Genomic DNA, 18,260 nt, shown 5'->3' with positions numbered 1-18,260 from the left:
TATTAGCTACAAAAACGAGATGATTTCACAACCACAAAAACCCATCGCTCAACACTTCCGTACGAACCAAACGTTAGCTAGCTATTAGCTAATGGCAGCTAAATAAAGCCCCGCTGCTTAAACTTCCGCAGAACAATCTCGCTGTTGTCTTTTTATACCACACAAATAAAAAACGGCGAGTTTATATGCAGCCTGGCACTAGAATAGGATAAATAAAACGCACCTTTTCACGACAATATAAACCCAGTAAAGTAACTCTGTTGTGATACAGTATTTGTAAGGCCAGCCCAGTAGCAGCACCACTTCCTGTCTGGTGGAACGTCACAATAAACCCATGACTAGACAACAAACTAGATACATTATCATTTGTTATATTTGCAGAACTATCCAGTGGTGGAAAAAGTACTCAAATTCTTTACTTAAGTAAAAGTACCAATACTGCAATAATATCTGTTACAAGTAAAAGTCCAGAATTCAAAATGTACTTGAGTAAAAGTACAAAAGTATTGGCATCAAAATATACTTAAAGTACCAAAAGTATAAAATATTTGAAAATAGCAGATCTACAAGCTTGTGTTGTGAGCTTGTAGATCTGCTATTTTCAAATAGCCTAGGTATAAAATAGGGCTAAAGTGGTTAATATGTTTCATAATATCATAATGTATATCTGAAAAGTAACTGATAACTAAGTTTTCAAATAATTGTAGTGGAGTAAAAGTACAATATTTGCCTCTGAGATGTAGTGGAGTCGAAGTAAAAGTATTGAAAATGGGAAATACTCAAGTAAAGTACAAATACCTCAACATTGTACTTAGTACAGTACTTGAGTAAATGTACTTAGTTACTTTCCACCACTGGAACAATCAACATTTTACAACAGTAGGCTGTGTACCTCTATGGGAACATGAAACACAAACATTGTTGTTTGTATTTAAAATGGTCTTTAAACAATCACTGAAGCAGTGGTGTAAAGTAACTAAGAACATTTACTGAAGTACTGTACTACAATTTTGAGGATTTTTTTTTACTTTACTGGAGTATTTCCAATTTTCAATACTTTATACTTCTACTCCACTACATCTCAAAGGCTAATATTGTACTTTTACTCCACTAGAATTATTTGAAAACTTTAGTTACAAGTTACTTGGTAGATTTTGATTATTATTACAAAACCACTTCTAGCAGATTGTTTAAAGACCATTTTATACAAACAACATTTTTTGTGTTTCATGTTCCCATAGGCATAGCAGTGGCGGCCATTTTCTGGTTCCACTTCAAAATAGTCAATGCATTTTTCCCATTGACATTTCCAAAAATATTTATCAATTATTTTAAGCCTAGAATCAAGCCATCCAGGGTCCTGGTGAATCATGACCATAAAACGTTTGATTCTGTGAAAAAACTTATTTGAAAACGGCAAAACAAAGGGTATTTATTAAATATAGTATATCATATAATTAAATATAAAATAAAAAGAAATCACAGAAAAAAATGTTTTATGGTCATGATTCACCAGGACCCTGGATGGCTTGATTCTATAGGCTTAAATGAATTGATATAAATATTTTTGGAAATGTCAATGGGAAAAATGCATTGACTATTTTGAAGTGGAACCAGAAAATGGCCGCCACTGCTATGCCCTATAGAGGTACACAGCCTACTGTTGTAAAATGTTGATAGTTCTGCAAATACAGTGATGGAAGAAGTACTAACATTTTTTACTTAAGTAATACCATATTGTAGAAATAGTCTGTTACAAGTACAAGTTCGGGATTCAACATTTACTTGAGTAAAAGAACAAAAGTATTGGCATCAAAATGTACTGAAAGTAACAAAAGTATAAGTACTCATTATGCAGAATGTCCCCTTTCACAAGTTTTAATAAAATGTATAAAAATCCTTTTGAAAATAGCAGATCTACAAGCTCACAACGCCTCACTTTGTAGATCGGCTATCTTCCAATTGCTAAAGTAGGCTCTAGGTCTGCTACACACTGGAGACATACATTTATGTATTTAATATAAGCCCATATGCCTGCCTGATCTACTTCGTCGTACGATGGTGTCGCTCGCCAAAAATAGCCGATCACAACGCTATGCGCCTATAATTACCGTAAGCATTGGACCATGCCCCATGCGTCTATCTCGTGGTTAAAGCAGGAGAACAGAAAATACTTACTTCTCTCAAGTTAGTGAAGAAGGTATGTATAGGAGTCATCATCATCATCATGTCGGAGAGTTAGGGGAAATCCAGCCCAGAGGGCTTGTCCCTGTGCAAAAGGAAACTGAAAACTGTCTAGTCACCCGGGATTTCCTTAACAAGTCATCTGGCCATGATTATTAAATAACTGTTGAACCACACAATATTATTGACACACTATTCCAGTAGTTTGTTCCATGGGAGAACCAAACTGGATAATCATCTTCTTTTAGGAATGGATAACTTTATTTAGTTTTGTTTTCTGCACTTGATTCTTCTTTCTTAAGGTCAGGAGGAATGCATTTATTTTTAATACTTTTTTTAGATGTAGTTCACCCCCAAAATGACTTTTCTATAGAACTACTCACTGCAGGAAGCCTTGAATTCATGGCGATTATTCTTCCTGATCCAATTAATAAGAGCAAAACAAGAACAAACATTCGCTTATAACTTCCTCATGCAGTCCTACTTGGATTACCCTGTGAGAGCTGTTTTGGAGTTTATAAATCATGTTTCTATATAGTATTACTTTGGCCTCCAATTTACTTCAATTCATCAAATATTGGAATATTGGATCAGTAATGTGACGCAAACAAAAAATAAATCTCCATGAAAGGCTTCATAGATAAAAGAAAAAAGGGGGGGAATTTGGTGGGTGAACTACCCCTGTAAATCATTTAGGTTACAATACAGATAGCCACTGACTAAACAGACACATCAAGTTTACATAAGTATATTCAACAGTTTTATTAATCAGTAATGTGATTCAAAATGATTATAGTGAAAATAACATAAAATGGTTTCTTATAAAACACATGCATAAAACACAAAAGCAAAACAAAGAAACAAATAATACAAAACAATGGTCCTGCCTTGTATGTGGCAATACAAAGCTGAAGTCTGACTTTCAACAACAGTCAGTAAACAGAATAATAAACACACACAACATACATAGCTACAGTCATGCATGATAAGATAAATAATATGCTATATAGTATCTTGTATTAGATTGTATGAGAGAGCTTTTATCTCCCGAGAGTACCTTTATTTGGGCAAATTGACAACATCGTTGATTCTGCTTTTTTAGCTCAGGGTTCTGCATACAGAGCCTTCAACACATTCTTAAGAAGTTATATAAGCGAGCAAAGCTGGTTATTATAAACAGTCTTATAAATCATTTACAACTCAGAATTTATCTAAGATTGGACAGCACATTCAGTAAACAACCCAGATGTTAAAATAGTATAGGTTATAATATAGTTTACATGGGAACAGGCGTGGAATGGGAAGAATGTAAGAACTCCCCACAGGAGCCTTAAACCTATTCTATACTTAGTTGAATGATCGTGTCACTTAATGACAATAACCTTTTTTTCCTCAGTTGAAAGTCAGTTATTTTCGTTGAGCGACGAGGTCGTACGGGGATGAAGTATAAATTAGGCTTTAGGCCTAGCTCACCGATGTAAGTGAAATGAGTAAGCCTCAGTTGTAGAAGGCTTATATCTTGAAGAACTTTGCCAATGGTGTACCTCATTATTGGAGAAGGATGGAAAAAGAAAAGGACCCAGGAGGCACAATATAAAAGTGAGGAGGGTGCAACTACCCAAAATTCACATCTTCAAAACTGCATCCAAAGGGAGAAGAAACCCAGCAGCGTTCCACAGTCTTGTAGAATAATCCTTAAGGGTTGGAGTATTAATACTTCCATCACACAAACAAGTTGTGTATAGTGTTCTGTACCATTTTCAAAGCGTTGATTTGTCCAAATCTCAATGGCATTACAAAGGCCTCACCTCAAATCATGGTAGGTAGGTAAGGTTGTTGTGTGTGTGTGTGTGTGTGTGTGTGTGTGTGTGTGTGTGTGTGTGTGTGTGTGTGTGTGTGTGTGTGTGTGTGTGTGTGTGTGTGTGTGTGTGTGTGTGTGTGTGTGTGTGTGTGTGTGTGTGTGTGTGTGTGTGTGCGCGCGCGCGTGCGTGCGTGCGTGCGTGCGTGCGTGCGTGCGTGCGTGTGTGTGTGCGTGTGCGTGTGCGTTTGTGTGTGTTTCTATAGCCAGGTGAGAAGGCTGTCTTTGTCCATGTGTGATCCAGAGAGTACAGTCTCCATGTCCATCAGGAGGTCAGAGCTCAAAGCTTCTGGGATGCAGGGCATTAGCTCCTCCCCCTCAGACATGGGCAGTACAGACATGGACTCCACCTCTCCAGAGTCACCTAAGCCAATCAGAGAACAAGTCATTTTTTCATGCACGCATAGAAAGAAGGGGTTTTCCTCAATTAAAAAACAACAACGGCATGCAGTCAGGGATGCTGCATCGAATTATGGGCCCTGTGACTAATATCATTACTTTAAAATCTAATTAAACAATGAAATCTATGAACCACGGTATCTTGGATGAATTTTATCAGTCCAGGGCCCTTGGAATATTCCAGACTGGCTACAGTTCTACAACCATTTGAGAGCATCAGAATGGGTGCATTCTGACGTTGCTTTTATGGGTACTTGCATGTGTAAATTACCAGTGTCCATATGTTCTGCTGTGTTCAGCATGTGGTCTGAAGCGCGGGGTAAGCTGCTAACACTCAGGCCACTGTCGGTACTCTCATTCCGGGAGTGGGCCCTGCAAGAGATTTTGGCACACACAACCCAATTGTTCCTTACAAAGCATCTGTACCATATTTCTAACTCGAAGGTTGGGGGGAAAAGTAATAAATTGGAATAGAATATACAACCAACTTATCAATGCAAACTCACCCGTTGAGCGCAGTCTCATGCTTAGATGTTCTGATCCTGACATCCAGAGAGGGAAGGAGATTCTGTGCGTTCCTGTCATGGTCCATTCCACTAGGCAGCTGGTTCCTTCCACCGGTATCCTACACAGTAAAATGCTCAGTATTCATTTAACGGAGTTGCAAATGGATACATTTACTGTGTACAACACTTGACACACACTTGTTTGTATATGGTCATACTGAACTAGAGATGCATTGTATTCAAGAATACTTCAATAACTGGCTATTATGCATACATGTAAATGTTCAACCAAATATACAGGCATTGGAATTTTGGAACCCATGAGAACATAATTCTGGACCTCCAATTGATTAAAAATGAATTTATATAAAATATGATGCCCTCAGTCTTCAAAGGCATCATATTGTAAGCTAAAGGCTGTAGCATACAACTTGCAGAAACAAAGTTCGGCAGGGTCATAAGAACAAAATTACATCATTGTAGAGCAAAGAAACAAATGCAATTCCTTGCCAAAATTAATTTCAAGGTGCTCGTGATTTGTGTTGTTTTATTCCCGCAATATGCTGGCAATGTACCATGGTCAGCTTTGAAGTAAGGTTGGCTGACAGGGTTAGGCAGTACAAACCTACAGCAATCCCTCTCTGAGGGGCTACTGTACAAACACGACCGATTAATTAATGGAGAGACTGTACACACTTAGTCCACTGTGTCTGTCGCCAGAAATGGCAAAATCTCTGAGACAAATAATGTCAAAACACGTCGGGGGTTGATGTAAACAAAGAGAGGAGTTCCAGGTGTCAAAATCCACCATTCCAGCACTGTATACCAGTGGTTCTCAAATCTTTTCATGTCAACAGCATATGTGTTTGGCCACGGATACCCATCTGAAAATGTTTTGTGCAAGGGATCCTCAGAAGAGAAGATTTATGTAAAACGTATATTCTTTTTTACACAAATCTTGAGCTTGTATATGTGCTATTTTTTAATAGCCAACGTATAAAATATGGACAAAGTGGTCAAAATGATTGGTATGCTGTATTAACAGATTTTGCTGGGGACCCCCTGGACCCCACTTTGAGAACCACTGCTGTTTTACGCTGCCACCCCAAACCTATTCATATGCAATGAATTGATTTGCAAATATGCATGCATTGCTTGGTATATATCTTATCTAGTATAATAAGACCAGTAACAGTAACACAGAAGTGGAATGTGCACAGCAAATTGTTATTATTAATATCTCATATTTGAGTGTGTAGCCCTATTGAGAGTACGATATAAAGATACTTTGCTAAACTCTTATGGACATGAACCTGGATACAGTTACAGTACATTTGACCTCTGACCTGTGCTGTGATGGGCTGAGTGAGGCCTTGGTGTTTGCATCTGAGCCTTTCCTTGTCTTGTCTTTGCTGTGTTGTGATGCCAACAAGGCCAGGGTTGACCTTCTGGGCTGGAATACAGTACAATATTCATACAACACAAATATTCATACATGTTGATGGTTAACAAATATAACATCAGGCCTCTTTTACAGGGGTTGAAACATTTAAAAACAGATATAAAAAGGTATAAATGCATTTGAATTTCTTTTTATTTAATTTGATTTGTTACCATGCCAAACAGTGGTATCTGCTGGCAGATATAGGAACAAACATTTATGTCCATGAATTTCTAACAAGAAGGTATTGTGTTTGTTACCTAGGCGTGGGTCAAGCCATGACGTAGTCTTGGTTAAATGGTTAATGTAGTAGACCTCTCCCTCCGGAGTCACAGCCTGCTCCCAGCCTTCAGGCAATGGACCTGGACAGTACAGTCACAACACTATTATGATTATTAATATCTAGCCTATATTATTATTATTTTTTTTTAGCTGACAGGGCTCTAAGGATGGCAATGTCGGTTTGTCCAACACTTTGGGCCATGGCATAAATGATGTGCGCCTCCATATTACACAGAGGATGAGATGAGCCCTTCTGATTTTGGTGACCCCCACAACATGTCCTCTGGCACCACCTTCAGGCCAAAATGTCAGCATTGCACATAGGCAGATTGCAGGATGAACCCTACTGATTTTGGATCGCCACTCAGCAAAGCACCTCCAATACAATGCGAAACTAGGCATCTAGTCATGGTATATTTTACTTTTGATCAGCAAAGGCTATATTAAGCCCAGGCAATCATTTGCATATTTTACACCTGTCATTTACACAGATAGTATCCACAACTTGCGACAGCAATGCATAAAGTGTATTGTTCACTAAGAATGCACCAGAATCTGAATAGGCTACGTTATTCAGGATGGAACAGATATTTCATCTACCTGAAGTTGCTCGTTATTTTTTGGGGGGCGAAAGCCATGATTGACGTCTGTGTTTCAGTCCTTACGTTTCTTCAAATTGATTCATATCATTGTGGGTTGCCAAAAGTTGGCCATTCTGTTGATTTCACAACTTGGCCATTTAATTTACTACACATTAAATTGATGGCTATATTCTGTAGTCGCTCCCGCCAAGGCCGCCAGTGGGCTGAGAGAGTGGACTGCCTGTCACTCTGGAAAACTCTCACATCGAGGAGGAGGTGGCGTCAGATAACAGCCTGTTGTTGCAACTGGATATTTATTCAACCCACAAGCTAAACATCAAAACGAAGCCTAGAACCTGTAGTTTTTACAGTAGCTGTATGTTTTAGTTCCCCCATTTAAAAAGAACACCCTTCCAAGTATTTCATGGTTATTTAAACAGATAGCAACAGGTTCCATTGAAAGCAAAGTAATTTGTGAATAGGTCAATAAAGTTAATGTACTGTCACTAGTTTTAATTTCCAATGCAAAACTATGTTAATTTGTAAAGCTGTTTTTCTTTTTGTTTCCCTGTCCAAAATGGTTATTCATTTTTAGGGTTGTTTAAAACTGACTGGTCAACTGAAACTTTCAACTTGTACATGAATTACAGTATATGCCAATATTAATCAATTTGATGCTTTTATCTGTACACCTCTACTGTTTAGCAGCAGCTAAAATATTGTCCATCCAAATCTCCTATCCTTTGACCAAACTCTCTTTATTTCTATTCTAGTATGGTGGTGACACCTTTCCATTTTCCAGAACCTGCAGATAATGCTACATGACTGTGCTTTAGCATCTTTGGACTCCAAACCAAAATGCCTGGTATCCCGTTTGTGGTGGTTCTAAAACAAAACCATGTGGTGCATGGTAGTGGCCGACTGATGTCGGAGTGTGAGAAAATGGCAAAACACTGCACCATCCATCGCCCCTTTATGATTGGAAGGTACTGCTCTTGCAACAACATTTATAAACCTGATTAAAGGGATATTCCAACACGCCTCAAGCCAAAATCAGGCTGATCCTGTGCGCCTCAGGAGTGGACACATATAACTGAATAAAGAAGGCACTGGAGAAATTCGGACGATTGGAGCTTTTTATTTTAATAACAGGGTGCAAAGAACAGAAAAAAACTACGACGAAGATGTAATCTGACATCGTGCTTTGCACCCTGTTATTAAAATAAAAAGGCTTCAATCGTCCGAGTTGCTCCAGCGCCTTTTTTATTTAGTTACATTTATAAACCTTTCTTTTAATCATCAGCTTAACTATGTCATGTGATATGCTACTTCAGTACATTTCAACAAGAAATATTACTGGGAAAACTTGCAGATGATGAACATTTCATATCCAGGAATTCACATTATATAGAAACTTCCACTGATTATCCCTGTAACACATTGCCCACAAGCTCTAGTGAGCGTGGGGTAGTGAGGGGAATTATCGTTCATTTCAGTGTTCGAATCATTTTGTTCTTGTACACTAAAAAGATTTGTTCCAATGATTCGTTCACCGTTTCCAGTTCCGCCCTCCTCACATAGTTCAGTACAATGACAAAAGGGGCAGGTCTCTCTTCAGCCAGTCAAAATGTTGCATTTTGCCACTGACTGACTGAACCTTGCGTCACCAGGCTTTCCACGCGGAGGAAAATGAACGACTCGAGGAACAATAACACTTGAGGAAGTGACCAAATTCATTCTCGTACACACAAAAGACTGAATAGTTTTTTATGAATTGTTCATGAACTTCACAACACTCGCTTGGGGCTCTAAGGAAATGATGGCACTGTCCATCAGTTCAAATCACTTTGGTGATTATATGGACTCACATGTGGCTGTCAAGAATGTCAAATCCTCTTTGTAACAATATGTAGGTTTGTAGTTTGGCAAGTTTGCAAGTAACCCTACCTACACAGTAATAGCCCAGTATTATTTATTAATGTATAACTATGAAAGTGTACAAATGTAACCAAATGGTGGAGTTAAATTAACACTAGCAGTCCAGGCACCTAGGCTCAGTGTAACTTGACAGTGTGTCGCGGGTTCGAGTCCCGATCCCGGCGGCCTTTGCTGCGTGTCACTCCCCATCTCTCTCTCCCCATTTCCTGTCAGCCTACCGTCCTATCAATAGAGCATAAAAGCCACAAAAAATCTTCAAATTAACACTGAGGATTTTACAGTGTAACAGAACGGCAATGTGGTGGATGAACATGTTTGTGCCTAAAGATGGTGTATTGGCCAAGGCCACTGGCTCCACATGTATCACTACTGCTGGTCGAAAAGTAATAAAAACACAAACGCAGGAAAAATACCCACTCTCCTATTTTTCTAAATGCAAAGTGGTAGATATGATAAGATAAGATAAGATGCAAGAGGTGATATGAAGGGTTGCGGGTGGTGGTACCTGTTTCTGGGCTGGTGCTTTGTGTCTGTGGAGTGGATGTGGAGTTGGACAGAGATGGAGTATAAACCGGAGCAAGAGACACAGGAAGCTGTAGAGCCACTGATTGAAGCTGGGAAAGACGAGGGTCATGCCAAGTTGTTGTCTGATCCAGGTGACTACACACACACACACACACACACACACACACACACACACACACACACACACACACACACACACACACACACACACACACACACACACACACACACACACACACACACACACACACACACACACACACACACACAATTAGGAACTTTCATTGATTTCAACATAACATTAACCATAACAATTATACCTAACCTCAACTCTTACCCCAACCTTAAACTAGTTCTAACCTAAGCTATAACTCAAAAGAATACCCCCTTGAAAAGTGAGGACCAGTAAAACATCTTCATTTTCATCTTAGTGTGGCTCAGATGTCCTCACAAGGATAGACATACAGAGGTACAAGAGCTCGCTCTCTCGCTCGCTCTCTCTCTCACACACACTCTCTCTCTCTCACACACTCTCTCTCTCTCTCTCTCTCTCACACACACACACACACACACACACGCACACACACAGAGTACCATAAACTACACAGTAACAAAAAGTATATTAAAAAACCTCGACAAATTAAAATACCTGCTATAGAACAACATAGTTATATCTGCTACACCAATGAAACTGGTTTGACATTTCTGTGCGGGCACGTTTTGTCTGGACCTGCTTTACCTGTATTACCAGAGATGTGCGTGTGTGCTCACGCACGCACACGCGCACACACACACACACACACACACACACACACACACACACACACACACACACACACACACACACAAACAAAGACGAAATTCTGAGCTTATGCAACAGTAAACTTGTCATTGACTGGAACAGAAGCTGTTAGGTCACACAGTCTCACGTAGAGGCATCCTGCTTACCAAACCAGCTTGTGCCTATACTATCTGTGTGCAAGGGCTTAGATAGTGCCCTGGCTCCAACTCGTATGGTACAATCACATTGCCCTATGTTTCTCTGCACTCTGGCTGGAGTCATGTTAGAAAATATACAGCCACGTATCTGAAAACTGGACCTAAAGCACTTTGTAATTTCAGTTTTGAGAAATGCAATAAAAATTAAGTTTACTATGTATTACTATTATCATAATTGATATTACAATCAATGGAGTGCAACTGTTTTGATTCTTTAAACTACACAACCACACCTGCCTACCAGGGCAATTAGACAGGTCCTCATATTGCTCATCGCCTGGACCTCTTATTCTTTATCAATATACTATGTTATTTTCTAGATTTCTATTTCTTGTTTATGTGATTGTGGTTTTGGGGTGAACGGACACGTGGCTACAAAGTCAAATGCCTTGTATGTAGTAATGTACCTGGCCAATAAACTGATTCAGAGTGACAATGTACAATCAGTGAGCATGTAGGAGTTCAGTGTCTTTGCTGACAGACACTCTCAACAGTACCGGGATCTCTCCGTTACTGGACAGACACACTCGGACCATCAGGCCATTCTGTCAAGAAAAAGCATGAACTTCCCTGATCTCTCCGTTAGACAGACTCACTCGAGCCATCAGGCCATTCTGCCAAGAAGGAGTATGGACCCAGTCTCCTTTATGTAAAGTTAGGGAAACGTTCCAGTACAGTTAATACAACTATCTCTTAATCCTAGGGTATGGCTGTCTTGTTGATGAATTGGTTGGTTTGGTCTTAATCGACCAAGATTTTGTTAGTTCATCTGTCGTTCTGCCAGTCTATAACTTTCAATGGCCAGTAGCCATTGTGAAATCAATATTAGAATGTTCTGTTGTCAGCTTCACCAACCTGAAAAGGCTGGTCTCTGCATGAGCGTATGCAGAAAACACAATTTTGCAGATTTGTTGATCAAATCAACTACCCGATAAGTCGACAAATTCCTATTAGTCGACTAAAGGTCAATACGTGCTTCCTCCGAAAATATAGTTATCTCACCTCCTTTCCGAATAAAAAAAGTTCAGACGTCGGAAGGAGCATGTATTGCACTTAAGAATGTATTTTGTCAAGAACATAGAAACATAGTTAGTTTCTGTTTGGAGGTTAGCAGATTGGGTTCATGCAGTGGTGGAGGTGAATGAGTGAGAACCTATGGTGAGAACCCCCTGATGCAACCAGCAAGGCAATGGAAACAGAAAATGTGGCCCTACTTGAGGAAGTATCGTTGGCCGGTAGCCGTCTTGGCCATCTCCCAAGCAGGGGGGAGTGGCACATCATCTGGGATGATTGGTGTGGCTGGTACACCTGTCGCTGGAGCCGAGAGGGAGTTCACTGGCAGCGAGGCAGGGGAGGAGTGGGCACGGACGTGGTGGGGAGTGAGAGAACCACACACACCTCCATCTGAACTGGCCTGGAGAGAAACAAGAGCAGTTTAAAACTTAACTGTACTTATGGTGATCAAAACTATAAGGAAGTAAGGAAGAATAAAAGAAAAGGCTAAATGTTACTTGAGGTTTTGGATTGAGTCTATCCTGTATTTATATTCTGCTGCTAAATCCTTTGTTCTCACATAGTTCTGTCTGTACCTTATTGGCTGCTGTAAAAATCTAATTTCCAATCAGAGATCAGTGTTGTTGTTCTTTGTTTGTTTTTGATCTCAGTACAGGCCACCTTTTCCATGGATTATAGATTTACCATTTGCATTTTAGGCAATTAGCCTAGTGTTAATAACAGCTATATCAAGTGAAACAGTGTACCATTCCCAATGCCCAGATCATCAGCATTTGCAAGCAACCAAAATATAAGGTCCAACATTACAAAGATCATAAAAACACACTGGCAATCACAGGCAGCAAAACAATTTTATTGAGTTCATTTAAAGTATTTTAATTCTGTTTATTGCCAGCCCACTTAATGTTGTTTGTTGTTGTGTAGTTGTTTATAGCCGAGCCTGAGGGCCTCCATACTTGTCTGGAGTGGCCACCACGGGGATCTGGCTGTCTGAAGAATGAGTCTGGAAGCTTCCTCATGCGCATTGGCAGGGAGGTCGGCAGTCTTGTGGTCTTGTTGGGGTTCATCACTGCATTGAAGAGAGCCTCCAGATCCGTCTGAGAGTCGCCCCGGACGTGCACGACCTGCTGCCCAGCCTGAGGCGCGCCATGATGCGCGTCCATGTTGCCACAACTTGTGTCAAAACAATTCTGTCAAAAAGAAAGAAAGAAAATAAAGCTAAAAATCATTGAATAAACAGAAAAGAATACGCCAGGTCGTTGGGAAGAAGCGTCTCGCCCGTAGCATGAGATGAAACATTTGTTGACTATTTTCTCCAGAGCGGTTTGGTGCGCTCTTTGCCTATAGATCCATTTCAAGGTGGAGTAAGTTCTAGCAAAGTCTATCAATGTCAAAATAGACGCAACCATCGACTTAAAGACTATAACGAGGCGAAAGACTGCCTGCTAAACGTTAGGATCCCTTACTAAATCAGTCGCAAGGCTTACAACACGTTACAATCCTCCCACATACCTTCAAGTAGGCAGACCGTTTTTTTCCCCTTTCTATTCCTGCAGATAAAGTTGGTGAAATCACAGTCGGCGAGTGCTCAGTCGCGATAGTGATTCACTATGCAAACTTTAGAATTCAAAGACGACTACATACAAACTAAGAACCAAAACAACAGCCATGCGAAAAAAAAGTGTTTTCAGCAAAACCTCCAAACTTTTTTCACATCAACTGTTAGTCCAGATTCATGTGATAGTGCTGAGGGGCGGGGCTGTGGGGTTTAAAGCCGCCGCAGTTCCAGGCCAAATATTTCCCATATGAAGGACAAGGACTGATTTATATCGTAATTATCAACAACCAAACAGCGTAGTTTAAAGTAAATTCAAACCAGTTCTTCGACACATAGTTTGTCCACAAAATATTTCGCATTTGCCATTGAAATGCAACACATTGTAGCCTATATGTGCTACTAATGCCCTTTTTATTATCCTCTACGCTGTTGCTTTTCACTTAATTTGTTCACATCAGCACTCCTGGAGGGTAAAATAGCACATGATGATAAGAGGGGGCAGGGTAAGACGAAACAGACATGATTGACTGAGATGTGTTAGTTGGGGTACGAGCTGATAAATGAATTTAGGAGGCTGGAGTGTGGTTTTTTTGTTGGAGGGGGTTGGGGTACTGGGGAAGTTGCACTGAGAAAACATCCGCCCCTGATGAGGCCAGGCCCAGTTCAGTCTGAGCCTATCTGTTCACCCGAACCAGTGTTGCCAGGTTTAGCGAGAGAAACAAGCAACCACGTCTTTGAAAAAGAAGTGACTTAGGCCACAATCACATGAGCAATTTAAATCTATATTCAGCTATTTGAAAATTGTGAGCTTATAGATCTACTATTTTCAAAAAAAATCTTGGGAAAAAAAGTGAAAATCTGAAAACAAATAGGCCTACATATCAATTTGGGGGTCTTTGACATGAAAATGTTAGAGACACTGGTTTAAACAACATTAGGAAACAAGCCCAAATAAAAAACTACACTTTAAATACAAGCCCCAAAAAACCGCAACCCGCAACTACCAATATTTACAAGCAACTTTACAGAAAAAATAAGCCCAAAATCGCGTATAATAAGCGGACATGGCAACCTTGATCCGAACCCGACCACACGAACGCGCCCTCTAGTGGAAAACATGCACACGGATTCCAACGGCTGTGGGTCAGCAGCACGGCAAAGGCCCATAAACTTCAAACACAGAGAAGTACACTGGATGACCACGGTCCATAAACACCACATCAATAGCCTTGTGTCAAGCACATTGCCACTATTTGTAGGATGCATAGCTGTGAATACACACAGCAATACACAGCTTGCTTCAAAATAGTTATTTTGAAGCACTATTTTTAAGTTCTTGCTTAGTTAGCCCCTGTGCTTCTTGACAAAACTAAAACTTGATTTGTCAACTTCAAGTTTGTTGTCACATCACACCTTGACAGTGTGAAAGAATGGGGTGAAACGAGTAAGCTTCCACAAATTGCAGATTCAAAATATAAAGGAGAAATGGAAAATGTCAAATAACAGCAATAGGCCTGCCTATCAAATATGTGTGTGTACCGTGTACTCGAAGAATATAGAAAGTAGGATACCTTAGTGTCTTGTGCAAGCAAGACATCATTTAGCAGCAGATGTCAAGTATTAAATGTGTCAGAATGAAGTTTGTGTGCGTGTGCGTGTGCGTGCGCGTGTGTGTGTGTGTGTGTGTGTGTGTGTGTGCGCACGTGCGTGTGTGTGTGTATGTATGCTATGTAGCTACTGCTACAGTATGTATATAAATAGCACACTCACGTAAGTCCATAAGTAGCCTATAGCTGGAGTGGTGGCAGTAAAGTGAACAATAAAGTGTTGTATAATACTGAATAACATGACAATGGTGACCAGTCAACTCTGCAGTCTTCTTAAATATACTTTTTACCTTTTTTTATATCATACAAAATACATTATAGAAACACAAAAATGCATACAAAGAAGCCATAACATTATTGTATATCAGGAGCTTAAAAAAAGTTTTTCTATCAATAGGTTTGTGCACTCATGCACGTGAGTCAAGTCAAGTCAAGCCATTATTTATATAGCACATTTAAAAACAACAGGAGTTGACCTGAAGTGAATCGCAGGCCAAGTCAAATGGGGACTTGCATCATACAACTGTAAAGAAGTTATGAGGGAAGGTAAAGTAAAGCTGTGTTTTTCAACATTTTTGTGCCCAAAGCACACCAAAGGTCAAGTCAAAATCTCAAGGCACACTTGCATTCATATCAGTGCAATCACAGCCCTCCTATGAGACACAGACCGATTTGAAAATAATTGTACCATGAGCATTAGAGAGGGCCAACTACAGTATATGAAGATAGGTTGAAAATGGGTGAAATTGACCTTTAAGCCCTTTTTCATACTTCCACAAATTTAAAATAATTACCAATCGACAACATAACACATTAACATGACAACACATTAAAATATCTTTTTTTGGGGTAGTTTGCCTCTGAATTGGAAAATGAGTGTGGTCAAAGTACTGATATAGAAAATTAAGAGAACATTTTGGAAGTGGAAATTGGGTGTATTGTAAAGACCTCTATACACACATACACCCATATGTCAAAAAGAATAACAAGCAAGCAATAATATTACGTTAAAGGAAGTGAAAGTGGTTCCTTGGTACATGGGACTAAGATGCATTCATGACATAAATCTTTTCACAGAAATTGTATAAGCAATATAAGAATGGACATACACACACACACGCACACGCGCACGCACGCACGCACGCACGCGCACACACACACACACACACACACACACACACACACACACACACACACACACACACACACACACACACACACACACACACACACACACACACACACACACACACACACTCTCTCTCTCTCTCTCTCTTACCCCAAATATATCCAAAAGGCAGAACATTCTTGTTAAGACAGTCTGTTACAAAGAAACAAAAACAATGTTTCTTCCAAATCTGTGGCTAATTACAGCTAATTATGACAAACAGTTGAGAAAAATCACCTCACCTGTTTTTGATTTTTAGAGGACATTATGTAGCAACCTTTCAACCTAAAAAAATAAATAAATTACATTCTTTCATTGTTAAAAAATAGGATTTTGTGATCTGATTACAGCTGAATACCAAACCTTAAATCACATCTGAGATGTTTACACTTGAAAAAGGACACCACAAAATATTATATCGGCTTTGCCGAGTTTAAAATACCAAACCGGTTGCCAAAAGCACAGTGAAATTAAAATACCAGAGAAATGCCACAATCTATGACTAAATACAAAAACAAACAACAGAAATATCAGTTCAAATATGAATGGTAACTGAAGGCAATTTCAGCTAATTCTGAAATGCAAACCTCTGGCATAGGAGATCATTATGATGACAGAGATATATGAAGATATGAATAAGTTATACAGTACATAGTTGCAAATGCATTATACTGTATGTATTTAAGTATACTGTGTTGTTATTGTTAAGCGTAAGCTGTGTAATGATACACTGTGCAGTTTGTGAACTGCCGAGGGGTCTATATTAGCAAGCAGGGTTTGCTGTCTGGATGGTCTCAGAGTTTTGGTGAAATGTGGCTTCTAAACTGTGGGTGGGTTGTAGAAAACTAAGGTTCAGCAATTCCATTAGCCCATTATTGAGATTGATGTACAATAAAGTGTTGGATGACTAGTACAGGTATATACAGTATGTAATACATTACAGAAGACAATAGATGGCACTATCACACTTTAACATCTTAAAAAAGGTTCATCTCTGCTCTCTTTTTAAATATGCAGCACACATCTTTTATCAAGATATGAAAGTGATACTGTTATTGTGTGACAGAGGGAGTATATTGTGTCACAGTTACGTTTTGCACATACAGTATGTGAAATTAGCTGACACATAGACTGGGTAGACCGGGAGGTGAACCAGGTACTTTCTGATTCCCAGACGGGCTCTCTACCCAGTACCCACTCAGCTATGGCTGCCCACACTGTGCGTGCGTGCGTGCGTGGGGTGCGTGTGCATGGGTGTGGTGTGGGAGGACAGGGAGGTGGGTTGGAACAGGGTTCATCCCATTTCTCTGGGTTAATCAGAGGAATGCTACAACAACCACACAACTCAAGATCGGAAGGACGCAACGCAAGGGAAAAAAAACCTTGAAACGTGTGTAGCAGAGTGGCCCTTCCCAGTTGACCAGAACCCTAATATCTCCCTTGACCAAGGGGGATTCACCCTTTGGGTGAGCGGTAAATGTTTGGTTTCCCATGCAAGAGACCTGGATTCAAATCCAGGTAGTCATACTGGGGGCTCATCAAGGATTAAGTTCACTAGTTGGAGGGTGGGGGTCAAACAGAGGTGAATGAAGCACAGTAACCCGACCAGAAACACAACATCAAAGGGGGATTCCCCTTTGGCTGAATGGTTTTGTTCCCCATGTTTGAGGCAGGCAGGATTTGAATCCAGGTGGATACAAGCGCACCATCAGATGAGACTTGGGTGCCGGATTACAAACACATAAGAAGAGCATTTAACCACTTAAACCCCATATGGTTGAGCGGAGTCCCTCAGGGCTCTATGCTAGTGGTTTATGTTTTCTGTTATTGTGGGGAAAGCTTTGGCTGAAAATAGCCGATCGACAGTCTCACAATGCTCGTGCTGTGAGCTTGTCGATCTGCTATTTTCAGCCAAAGCTTTCCCCACAATACTGATTCTGGGGTTTAAGTGGTTAAATAAGAGATGTTTCCTCTTGTCAAAGTCAGATGTCACATGTCATTCATTCAGATGAATAATAGGCTACTTTACGAGCGTGCGTAACATTGCACAGATGTAGCATCCCATGGGCTCAGGCGGCACCAGGCTCTAGACACATTCCAAACACCAACCTGTCCATAAACCTAGAGGGGCTCGGGATGGAGACATTGCTTATTCATGGCACTCTTAAGCCGACGTATACTGTGTCATTGTGTCACTGTG

General features: G+C 40.1%; 1 protein-coding gene across 2 annotated transcripts; it reads right to left on the bottom strand.

The window, feature by feature from the left end:
• Positions 1–2,938: 2,938 nt before the first annotated feature.
• LOC308090307 (transcriptional coactivator YAP1-like) lies at positions 2,939–13,472 on the bottom strand. Of its 2 annotated transcripts, none has more exons than XM_080435429.1 (9): positions 13,240–13,472; positions 12,684–12,917; positions 11,928–12,127; positions 9,695–9,849; positions 6,649–6,750; positions 6,294–6,400; positions 4,948–5,066; positions 4,713–4,813; positions 2,939–4,406 (listed from the first exon to the last, which is right to left on the bottom strand). In XM_080435429.1, exons 2-9 carry the CDS (start codon positions 12,888–12,890, stop codon positions 4,243–4,245), a joined length of 1,155 nt encoding a protein of 384 aa, XP_080291555.1. In that variant the 5' UTR covers positions 12,891–12,917; positions 13,240–13,472; the 3' UTR covers positions 2,939–4,242. The 2 variants fall into 2 exon arrangements, with proteins under 2 accessions (XP_080291555.1, XP_080291556.1); XM_080435430.1 differs by having other exon boundaries at positions 4,283–4,406; positions 4,700–4,813.
• Positions 13,473–18,260: the final 4,788 nt, after the last annotated feature.

The sequence above is a fragment of the Gymnoscopelus braueri genome (genome assembly GCF_963280865.1).
Source record: "Gymnoscopelus braueri genome assembly, chromosome: 8".
In the NCBI taxonomy this organism is placed as follows: domain Eukaryota; kingdom Metazoa; phylum Chordata; class Actinopteri; order Myctophiformes; family Myctophidae; genus Gymnoscopelus; species Gymnoscopelus braueri.
Note: the sequence above shows the minus strand (reverse complement) of the source record. Positions and strands in the feature narration are given on the sequence as shown.

Coding starts and splice junctions, on each gene's coding strand:
- LOC308090307 (XM_080435429.1), bottom strand. CDS start 12,890: ATGGACGCGCATCATGGCGCGCCTCAGGCTGGGCAGCAGGTCGTGCAC. Junction 9,850..11,927: donor GGCCAACGATACTTCCTCAA/GTAGGGCCACAT, acceptor GTGTGTGTGTAG/TCACCTGGATCAGACAACAA. Junction 5,067..6,293: donor CTCAGCCCATCACAGCACAG/GTCAGAGGTCAA, acceptor TTTACTGTGTAG/GATACCGGTGGAAGGAACCA.